The sequence below is a fragment of the Balaenoptera borealis genome (genome assembly GCF_965194805.1).
Source record: "Balaenoptera borealis genome assembly, chromosome: 13".
Taxonomy (NCBI): Eukaryota; Metazoa; Chordata; class Mammalia; order Artiodactyla; family Balaenopteridae; genus Balaenoptera; species Balaenoptera borealis.
Genome location: NC_138870.1, coordinates 24,794,454 through 24,806,663, shown reverse-complemented (window position 1 = coordinate 24,806,663; position 12,210 = coordinate 24,794,454). Strand labels below are relative to the sequence as shown.

Sequence of the window (12,210 nt, the reverse complement as noted above, 5' to 3'; positions counted from 1 at the left end):
TTCTCTTGGACAGATTCTAATACATGGAATTTCTACATCATAAGATTTGCATATTTTATTTTATTTATTTTTTTAGATGCAAAAATAATATAATGTGATATAACTGTGGTTGTACATATGTTCAACCATATGTTCACATGGGCACTGTATGAAGAATAGACTAGGAGAAGAGCAAGACAAAAAGCAGAGGTTCAATACCCAAGGCCATCAGTAAACATGTGAAGAATAAATGAAATTAATGAAAAAATATCTCACTAAGAGAAAAAGTAAAATTTCTGACACTTCTAGGTAATTGACATAAAAATATTAGTCAATGGACTGATTAGACACATACTTCTCTCTTAGATGCCAAAGTATTTGTAATTCATTTTTACTGTCTGTGCAGTTGTTGTTTTCAGTGTTCCAGAATCCACGGAGTAATCCGCAACATTCTAGATGGGGAAAGCCAGCCTTTTGATTAGATACCTAGCCAGTCACCCCTCTTCATCCATTCATGTCCAATGCTTCTTTTAATTATTTATTTTATTTTTTATTGAATGAAAGATTCTTTAAATCGTATAGTGCTTTATAATTTCAAAGTTTCACACAGATGATTTCATATAATCCCGTAATAACCCTTTTTTTTTAGTTCTACCCCTACATTGTCCCTCCCCCCTTCTCTCTCTCCACTGGTAACCACTAGTTTGTTTTTTATATCTGTGAGTCTGCTTCTTTTTTTGTTTTATTCACTAGTTTATTTTTTAGATTCCACATATAAGTGATATTATACAATATTTGTCTTTCATTGTCTGATTTATTTCATTTAGCATAATGCCCTCCAAGTCCATCCATGTTGCTGCAAATGGCAAAATTTCATTCATTTTTATGGCTGAGCAATATTCCATTGTGTATATATATATACACATACATACCACATCTTCTTTATCCATCACCTGTTGATGGACACTTAGGTTGCTTCCATACCCTGGCAATTGTAAATAGTGTTGCAATGAACATTGGGGTACATGTATCTTTCTGAATTAGTGTTTCTGTGCTTTTGGTTATATACCCACCTGTGGAATTGCTGGGTCATATGGTAATTCTAATTTTAGTTTTTTGAGAAACCTCCATATTGTTTTCCACAGTGGCTGCACCGATTTACATTCCCACCAACAGTGTAGGAGGGTTCACTTTTCTCCACATCCTCGTCAACATTAGTAAGTTCTGTTCTTTCTGATGACAGCCATTCTGACAGATGTGAGGCGATATCTCATTGTGGTTTCGATTTGCATTTCCCTGATGATTAGCGATGTCGAGCATCTTTTCATGTGCTTGTTGGCCATCTGCATTTCCTCTTCGGAAAAATGTCTATTCAGTTCTTCTGCCCATTTTTTAATTGGGTTGTCTGTTAGGACTTGCATATTTTAAACTGTGATAGTTATTACCAAATTGCTTTCCAGAGTGAGAGTACCAATTTATCAGTCCCATCTGTAGTGTATGGGAGGACCAGTTTTCCCTGTTTTCTTTTTAAACAGTTGCATAGTTGTCCACTGTATATTTATAATTTTATATAATGGATTATTTTATTATTTATTTAAAAATTATTCTATTGATAGACATTTGAATTGTTCCTAATCTTTTGCTATTATAATTAATGCTGTAATGAACACCTATCAACACAGACCTCTGTATACCTATGCTAGCATATCTTACAGAAACTGCTTGAGCCAAAAAATATGTCATCTGCAATGCTACTTCTGTCATAAATCTGGTTTACACATATGCATGAATCTGTCTTCAGGCTCCCTAGTCTAACTCCATAGACAATTCACCTATCCCTATGCAAATATATGCTGTCTTAATTACTACAACTGTATAATAAATTTTAATATATCACATATTACCTACCATATTACCAACCATACCATCAAATATTTCAGAAAAATATAAATTAATAAACACTTGTAATAAAACTGAATTTAAAAAGGAAGCAATCAGACTACAGATAGTTCAATACCCCTTTTTTTCATAAAATCCAAAAACCAAGCAAAATTTAAAAGTATATTATTTTGAGTTACATCAATAGGCAATATAACTTTTCTTTTTAAGGCCAAGGATATTATGCAATCAAAACTGAGGATAGGACTTCCCTGGTGGTGCAGTGGTTAAGAATACGCTTGCCAGTGCAGGGGACAAGGGTTCAAGCCCTGGTCCGGGAGGATCCCACATGCCGTGGAGCAAGTAGGCCCGTGTGCCACAACTACTGAGCCTGTGCTCTAGAGCCCAGGAGCCACAACTACTGAAGCTCGCGTGCCTAGAGCCCGTGCTCCGCAACAGGAGAAGCCACGGCAATGAGAAGCCCGCGCAACCGCAATGTAAAGTAGCGCCCCCCCGCCCCCTCCCTCCAAGGGGCGAAGAAACAAAGACCCAATGCAGCCAAAAATAAATAATAAATTAATAAATAAATTTATTTAAAAAAAACCCCTGAGGATAGTTGTATTTGGAAGATGGAATCAGGATGAAATATGTTGATTCATTTTGGAGGTGGCTTCATGGGGGTTTGTTTTACTATTATGGTTCATAACATACATACATATATATGTATATATATATATGTATATATATATATATATGTATATATATATACACACATACATTAGATATAATAATTCAAAGTCTTTTAGAAGCCCCACCCCGAACAATCAGGAATTCAATTAAAAACAAAATTGATTTAATATCTTAGAATTTATGAATGTTAGATAGAGGAGAAACTTCTCCTTTTGATAGCGTATAGCACAAACTCATAATTGCACAAACTAGCAATCAACCTGCAATTGTTGTTAAGTAACAATCCTCTGGGTTATGCATCAGAATGAATATCCTGTAATTTCTTAAAAAGCAAGGATATGTACAAGGACAAAAAAGTTTGAGAGATTTCGATGTAAACATACCAAGCACTTCCCTTCTCTTGTTTGTGTTAAAGGTCACCCTGGAACTAGAAACCATAAGATGATGGATGTACTGACTTTGGGTTTAGGTAGCTAAACTTCACATCTTTCTCCATGCCTCCCCAGAACTGTCTGAAGAGAAGAATCCATTAAATAATCAGGAGTTCAACACTTTAAGGAGCAAGAAGGTGACTGATACTCTGTGAGGAAGAAGATAAATTGGGCCATTTCAGATTTAAGATCCCAATTTGGCGGGTGCTTTCTGGGCATGGTATGTAAGATCACGTCTATGAGGGGGACACTTGAGACCTTTCTCTTATAGTTGAGAGACAATTCCTCTCTCTGAAACAAGTACATCAAACTGATGTTCTTGGTGAATTCCTGAATTTCAACAGTTTCAGTTTTATTAGGCATGACCTTATTATCCTTTATTGAGGCAAGAAGAATTTTGGCAAAATATTCTTTTTGTACCCTTGAAGAGCGGGACTTAGTTCTGTTTTTGTGGCTTTCATCTCAAAGTGAATCAAAGATTTGTATTCTGTGACTTCACGCTGACAATGTTATGTCCAGAGTAGCGGCAGCAAACACTGGCTGTAGGATTTACAATCTCTTCGTAACAGTGTAGCTCTAACTACTTTGTTTTCCCTTCTATTTACTGTTGCTTCAGCTGCTGTTCAGCTCTTTCAGATACCTGAAAAAAGAAACTGGAAATTCTGAGGTTTCTGAAACAGACACCTGGGCTTTATAAATCTTTTTCTTCCTCTTTGTCATCTCTTCAGTTTGCTAGCATACTGCTGAAAACCATTTAGAAGCATACATACTACTTATTAAAAGTTAATATTAAGCTTAGGGGGTAAAAAGAAGACATGACTTTCCAATAATTTCCTGTATTAGATTTACCTTTCCATTAGTATTTCATGCCATAGCAAAAGAAAAAGAAAAACATCTCTAGACCTTGGCTTTTATTTCCTATCACCAACACACAATATGATGCATGGTGAACTCATACTGGTCAAGAGAGCAAAATTCAAATTCAGCTACAAAAAAAAAAAAAAGGCTTATTTTAATGGGACTGTTAAGAACACTGTTTATATCCCAGAAAATATGATACGTTGTTTTTGAATATATGTATGTATGTAAAATATATGTATACATATATTTAATATATATATTAAATATTAAATACACAGTACTAATTGTGATTTCAATATCTTCTGGGCTTTCACCAATAAGATATACCAGAAGATGTGAAAATATTAGGCCTACCTTTATCACTGTTACTTTTCCAACCTGCCCGCCTACATATTTTAAACTTATGCTTAAAAAGAGATATCCAGCAAATCAATTGATAGAAAATTACTCATAAACATACGTTTTATGTTTAGTAAAATGTTTAATGGATTCCATTTTCACATTCACTAACAAGCTCTTTCGTGGGCATTGAAGAAAGGTCAAGTATGATGATGCAGAACTGTAATTACTCAGGCAGATTTCCCAGTTGATATCATCACATTAGGTAAGAAGGACTATTTACCTTCTGATAAGAAGTGGAATAGTTCTTCAGGTTTTATTGCAACGCTGCCCTTTTAACAGTGCTGCTCGGGTATGAATGCCTTTATTTTTCTGACTTTATATGCATCCCCCACACATACACACACATCCTCAAGCTGTTTCATTTACATGCTTGAGATTGAGCCAATCCACTGATTGATTGGTCAATCAGCTGACCAGTAACAAAGTTAAGACTGCCACTATTTGTGCATTATTGCTCTGAGCCCCCAAAAAGTATACATATAGTGGCCTTGTCCTTAAGAAGTGTATAATCTTTTTGAAGAGACATACACAATCATTAGAGAACTATTATGTGATGATATATACAATAAAGACTGAGTCCAGTGGAAGGTCAGAATGGGGGAGAGATCATTGTGGGAGAATGTAGCAGAGAAAATGTCACAGAGGTTGAGCAGGATTTGAAGAGGACTGGAACAGAGTACCAAGAGTGTCTTCTTCTGTTTTTTTTTTTTTTTTAATTAATTAATTAATTAATTTATTTTTGGCTGTGTTGGGTCTTCGTTTCTGTGCGAGGGCTTTCTCTAGTTGCGGTGAGCGGGGGCCACTCTTCATCGCAGTGTGCGGGCCTCTCACTATCGCGGCCTCTCTTGTTGCGGAGCACAGGCTCCAGACACGCAGGCTCAGTAGTTGTGGCTCACGGGCCCAGCTGCTCTGCGGCATGTGGGATCTTCCCAGACCAGGGCTCGAACCTGTGTCCCCTGCATTAGCAGGCAGATTCTCAACCACTGTGCCACCAGGGAAGCCCCAAGAGTGTCTTCTTAAAGAGGAGCAAGATGTGGAAGAAATTCTAGGAAAGCAGATAAGCAGGAACAAAGACCGTTTAGTGACACTGAGGAAGGAGGTCCGAATTTAGTGGAGTTTAGGAGTATTCATATATTCTTTCATTCACTCATTTATTCAATATTTATTCAGTACCTACTATGTGTCAGGCACTGTTTCAGGCACTAGAGAAATATAGTGGTGAAGAAAACAATTCTCTGCTCTTATATACTTTACAGTTTACAGTTTACTTTAGTTCATATTTTAGTTTGAGGAGACAAATTAATATTCTTCAGGTGGAGATCAGTATTATAAAAAATAACAAAGTAGGGTAAAGGATTTGACAGAGACAGAGGGGACATCTTTTGGGTGGGATGATTAGAGAAAACCAACCACACCAAAGCATCAGGAAAGAAAGTTACAAGGCAGATGAAACCACAAGAGAAAAGTCCAAAATGTGGGTTCAGACTTGGCTTGAATAAGGACTGGCAATAAATAAAGAAGACAGGAGCAAAATGAGCAAGGTGAGGGGGGGGACTGGTAGGAGAGAAGATCAGAGAAGCAGACAGCGGCCAGAGCGGGAAGGGCGCTATAGGTCATCAGAAGACTCTGGAGAGTTTTGAGCAAGAGTGTGACCATACTCTGTGTTTGAAAAATATCACACTTGTAGGGAGTTCTCTGGTGGCCTCGTGGCTAGGACTCGGCGCTCTCACCGCCATGACCTGGGTTCAGTCCCTGGTTGGGGCACTGAGATCCTGCAAGCCGCGCAGCATGGCCACAACAACAACGACGACAATCACACTTGTACTGGGGACAAGAGATGGTTGGGGGGCAAGAGTAGAAGAAGAAAACCCAGTTAGGAGACTTTCGGTCTGGGGAAAATATAAAGTTAATCAGACTGTTGGCAGTAGAGGCTTAAACAGCAGGTCAGGTTTAAAATATATTTTTAGATAGGACCAACTTGAGTTGCTGATGGATTAGAAGTATGGATGAAAGGAAAAGAGAAGTAAAAGGTGATTCTTAGAATGATGGTGCCATTTATTGAGTTATGATGAACTGGAGGGAATTTTGGAAACGCAGGATAAAAAAGGTTCCTTTTATACGTGTATATAGCTTTTGTGCTAATAATAAGCATTGTGAATTGCCAAAATGGCTATAGCATAGGTAATGTTTCTCAAGCTTTTAAACCTTGGAATTGTGTGTGTGTGTAAAGCATTCTTTGGAAAATACACCACAAATCAATTTTTCTTAAGAACTCCCCTAGACTAAAAACAAACTGTATATATAGGGAGAATATTATACTGGTTCAGTTTCCCCTTAATAAATAATCATGGAATTTTACTGGTAAGAGATTTTGAGACTGCTTAGTCTAACATCTACATTTTACAGTTGTGGAAAACTGATACACTGAGTTGTTAACAGACCAATTTCACAAACCTAATATGTCCTCCTACACTTACAAAATATACTTCTTCAAAATACATTTAAAAGTATTAGCCCGAGTTTATCTTTGCTTAATAAATCCTACTATGTATCAAGTAGATTCTGTGCCCTCACATTTTGACAACGGACATTTGACAACGGACAGATAAGATTCATCCCTAGAGTACCAGCACTATGACCAGAAAGGTGCTGACAACCATTCTGGGTGAGATGATATAACTATCCTTTCTCTCAATGTAGCCATGACGGAAGTAGATTATGAATCAATTTTAAAACTTAATATGCATACATACTCATAATGGGCTGGTTCGTTTCATGAACAAACAATAAGGACTGACAGACTTGAAGATGATTGTTATTCTTGAGTGGTGATTATTTTTATTGTGACATCTAAACATTTTTGCTTTAAATACCACCATCTTTACCTTTATCCTGTATCCTCAAATTCTGCATTTCAGCCTAAGAAAATTTAGACTTATCTGTAATATTACTGTAGCATTAATGGAAGTTCTATAGTATCTGTCTTATTACGGGTATACCAACCATAAAGTGTTTCTCTTTTAAAACAGTCTTTATATTTTCAGATAAGTAATAAATACTCTTTTCTTTATATTTGCAGAGAAGTAAATTTGACCGCAAGAGGGATATATTGTATATAAAGCTGAAGTTGAGATAGAACATCCCCTCTCTGGGAATATAACTATGTCATTATTGTAAATCATGTTGGAAGAGACTTTGAACCAACTTGAGGATAATAGTGATATAAATACATGTTGAGAATGACTCTAACTCTAAAAGATTCAACATGATCAGGAGAGTGATTTCAACTAAGGCAGTGCCAGTTGCCTCGACCTGAACTTCTGAAAATGTAGACCTGACCTCTTTACCAAAACATTCACAGGCCATCACGTCCCATGAAGACTCTCACTCCAGAGTTCACATCTCCTATTCCCTTTGAGAAACTTTTTCAACTTTGAAATATATTTCAAGTCTATCTGACTATTTAGTTAAAAAATATCAACATATAAAGAAGTTGTGTAACTTTCTACCAAGCACAAGATGAATTACAGATGCTCTTTTAGAGTAAATGAAAAACGGGTATAAAGAGTCTTAAACCCCATTGGCCACAACTAAAGAACTGTGAGTTTTGCTTTGTTTTTGTTTTAAGATGTCTTAGGGTAAGTCAATTCTCTGTTTTTGAATCATCTAAAATAAGTTCTACATATTTGGGCAGTTCTGCTTTTTTATCCCAAACTACCATAGAATCCACTGGGAAATGGGAATACTCATTTTTGCTCTTCACTAAATCATCTGGGCAGCATAAACCAATATGTATTCCAGACCTTAATGTTGCAGGCATACCACCTTGGAATACAATCTTATTCGATCTTATAAGTTAAGCAACAGCAGTTGGCCAGAAAAGGATGCACTGTGGTAGCGAGTGAATGTAGACACTAGACTTTCTAGTATAAACTTCCATATGTGAGGTTTAATAAATTTGAAAAGAATATAATTCTGGTAACAACTGCTTTACTCCTAATTCAGACAATTTCCAATACATTTTTAAAAACCACAGATTTAGGAAAATTTTAGAACAAAAGAAAAGGTAACTAAAATTGTATAGTAGAATAGTAATTGCACAGTAATCCCATCTTAGGGCTCTGATCCATAAGGTTGTATTTACCTATTAATAAGTTCCATATCCTACTTTCTAGAGTTCAATGGCAAGAATTTATCTCAAATAAAAAATGGATTGATTCTGGCAAGACAGACTAACTGATTTTAATATGACATTCCACATAAAGTTTTTAATAAAATTTGTTACATGCTCCCAAACCATGAAGAGCCTTGTTCTACATTTTTTTAAGACCTTGGTTAGTGCAAATATTGCAATCTATAGGATGGCCTTTTGTAAATTAAATGACATAAAAATCCCAAACAAATACTGTTAAGTAACAAATTGTTCAAGTACAAAAAACACAAACTCTTGTATTTTCATCAAGTTTTAAAGGTTTTAGCAAGTTTTTTTGTGTCAATCCAAGGAACAATATCTGCCAATTACTCTCTGTAGGACTCTTTTGTTTTGATTTTCAGCAATTTAAATTTCACCTTATTTTGAAGTAGGAGAAAGAATTACATGACCTCTTGGGTTCTTGTCTTCCTGTGCTATCTTAAAATTCTCAGATAACTGATATATTTTGCCTTTTATGTTTCAATCTACAAAAGTATGCAAAGAACTGAACACAAGGCTTATTTTTGAGCTCTCTGCACACATATATTGAAGTTGATTTACATGGCAAAATTAACAGTCCTGGATCAAGTCTGATCTTCTCTTGTTTTGAGAACAGTGTTACTATTATTACCTGCTATGCACAGGTGAACCTCCTTATGTGTTGTATTAGTTACCAATTACTGTGTAACAAGTCACCCCAAACCTAGTGGTTTAAAACAAAAAACAACAAATATTTATGCTCTCCCCATTTTTGTGGGTCAGGAAGCTGGGTGCAGCCTGAGTGCCTCTCACACATGGTCTCCATTGAGGGCTTGCGATCAAGCTGTGGCTGGGCTGCAGGAGCTCGAAGTCCAGCAGGGGAAGAAGCTGCTTCCAGGCTCACTGAGCGGCTGGTGACAGGCCTCAAAACATCCACTTCCAACAGAGCTCACGCGAGCTTCTCCACAAGGGTGCCTAATAACACGATAGCTGGCTCTCCCAAAGCAAGCAACCGAGAGACAATGAGAGCACGCCAAGAGAGCAAGACAGCGCCCAAGACAGAGGCCATGATCTTCCCAAAAGCCAACTTTGCTTCGGCCAGCCCAGGCTCAAGGGAAGGACACTACATAAGTGCAGGGCATCCCTGGAAAACCTCTACTGTGTATTATCTCATTTTTATTCTCCTGAAACTCTGAATGAGGCCACTAAGGCTTAGAGATGTTATGACTTGCCCAAGTGGCAGGGCCAGGATTCAAATCCAGGTGTGTATGACACTAATCTATTCTCTAAACCACAATAGTACAGTGCCTTCTCAGATAAGAACTTCAGGTATGGCTGGGGGCTTTGGCACAGTATCTGTTTTGCTATAAATATGTAGGGGTTTATTGCATTGTGTACACTTGTGCAGAAACTTGTCAAGATGCCAAAATCCCTCTAGATATCATCCTTAAGACATGTAATTATCTTCTCTTCCTAAGAGGTAGGTTCAGGAAGGTTTCTGTTGTATTAACATACAAATGGTTCCCTGAAAATGCAACAGAAGCATTTAAAGAAAAACTGGCACATCAAATACATCACATATGCCTTAAAGAATCTGTAAACCTCAGTGGCTGTATATAAAAACAATTGATTACTTCTTTCTAGGTCCATAACGAAAGAAAGGGGAAATGTTCATAAAGGCACTGTGTGGGACAGACCTCACCTTGGGGTACCTCTGAGGCTTTGAGAATCTGTGCTTCTTTTCGTTTCCACTATTGAGAGAAGGGGCTACATGCCCAAGGGGAGCTGCTCTGCAGCTAGGATGCACACCTGATTCCCATTAGGAAATCCTCAGTATCCAAAATAGAACCAATGGAACAAAGAAACATTTAATCAAATGGAAGTTAGTGAGAATAGACTTTTTTCCTCTCATTTTAAATAGGGCTGCTCTTCTTCATCATTCAGGATTTTACAGTGTGTACTTGATCACTGAAGCCTGGAAAAAACACAATACCATCTGTCTGGCACATTTTAAAACAGATTTATCCTACTGAGTGAACCAAGTGGGAAAGCACCTGTCAGTCCTGCTAAAATCCCAGCTGGATTGAGAAATGTAGGAAAACCCTAACCTTCCTCCTTGTAAGCAAGCAAAGGAGGTTTGGTTTAAATTAAGAAAGCTAAATTTGGATATTATTGCCTAAAAATGGTAATAGCACCTGCTCAAAGAGAAGATGCTGAAGAAACTTAACACTGGACACCTTCCAAACAGAAGATATGAGAAGTCAGGGATTATGGCAAAGCTTGAGAGTTCTCTCTCCAATATCCACTCTTCTTTCTTACCAATAACATTACAGTTTAGTCCTAGGAAAAATGTGAACATCCTCCAGTCATCATTCCCTTATCGCTGCCAGGGGTAGCTAAAGAGACGTGAGTGCAAGTTATTGGGGAGGAACTCCAAAACAGCTCCTTAAAAGTGGGACAGACGCCTGTCCCGAATTTTCTTCCCTTTTTGGTTCTTGCATCTTTCCTTTTTCCTCTATCACAAATGTGTTTACTGGAGCTCCGGCTGCCATTCTATAGCGCTAATCATGTAAGCCAGTGCTAAAGATTAAAAAAGTACAAAGTCAGAAGGATCCTGAATCTTTTATGATTTTGTTAAGCTTCCGTAGCTTTAAACTGCTTACCTCTGGACTTGCTTATGCCATTGTTATTTCTAGTTTCTGTTACTAGGAGGCAAATATAAATCCCAGTGATAAAGGCACCAAGTTTACACTGTATGTGTCTACTAGTATAATAGAAACAAAAATTTACTTGAGGCTCAAAATGTTGTCAGTGAGACTGAAATTTCCACTGAATTGGAAATTTTAATTTGGGCACTGAAAAACAATTAATGGAATAAAATATCCTGTAATGGCTTAAGAGTATATGAATGGTAAAAAATAAAAATAAAATAATCATAATGATCAGGTTATGTCCATCACCTGAACATATAGGTATGCAAGTTGCATTGGCAAGTGCCTCTTTTATTTTTTCCCCTGTTCTCTGCTAAATAGAGTATTTCATCCACAATCTAGAAGAGTGAAAAACACCTAAAAATGTTAAAAAAACATATAAAGGGGATGGATTTAAAACTATAGCAGTGAAATTTTGCCTAGGCAAACAAGTTAACTTATAATATCTGGAAAGAAACATAAAGTTCCTAATCAATTTAAAAATTATGAATATTATGGATAAAATATGATAGTTTTGTCCCCAGGAAATTCCAAGCAATTTTAACTTTGCTAAGTAGACAGGACATTGTGGCATAAATATAAATATATATTTATATTGACTCTCTATCAGCTTCACACTCATTATTTGGTGTTCATTTTCCTTTCACCATGAAATTTAACAATACATACATTTTAAGTTGTCACAAACCACTTCTGGAACAAAAACGTATTTAACAAATACTTCAAGACAGAGTGAGTAGAAACAAAGACATTCTGATCTCAACTATACAGTTAGGGAACTCAATAAAATAACAGCACTAATAGCTAACACCGAAAGTGAACTTTTTATGTGCCAAGTAATGTAAGCACTCTACATGGGGCAACTCATTTAGTTCTCATAATAATCCTATGTGAAGTAGGGACTATTTTAATCTCCATTTTATAGATGAACAAAATGTGGCCAAGAAAGGTTAAAGTACTTGCCCAAGTTTATGAATCTAATAAATAGCAAAGCTCAGTTTTAATCCAGGAAATCTGATTCAAAAACCACACACTCCTAATCATATACTATACTTCTCTCACTAAGATGAAAAGTATACCTATGCTA

General features: G+C 36.7%; 1 protein-coding gene across 19 annotated transcripts in view; it reads right to left on the bottom strand.

The window, feature by feature from the left end:
* Positions 1-12,210, bottom strand: part of CCDC91 (coiled-coil domain containing 91) — a 422,422-nt gene that overhangs the window by 40,038 nt on the left and 370,174 nt on the right. The window contains exon 13 of one of the 19 annotated variants that reach the window (XM_082352207.1): positions 2,607-3,618. The exons of the other annotated variants lie outside the window; for them this stretch is intronic. Coding sequence (XP_082208333.1) covers positions 3,580-3,618 — 39 coding nt within the window. The 3' untranslated portion in view covers positions 2,607-3,579. Of the gene's footprint in view, positions 1-2,606; positions 3,619-12,210 lie in introns of those variants that run through there. 19 annotated transcript variants of the gene reach the window in all.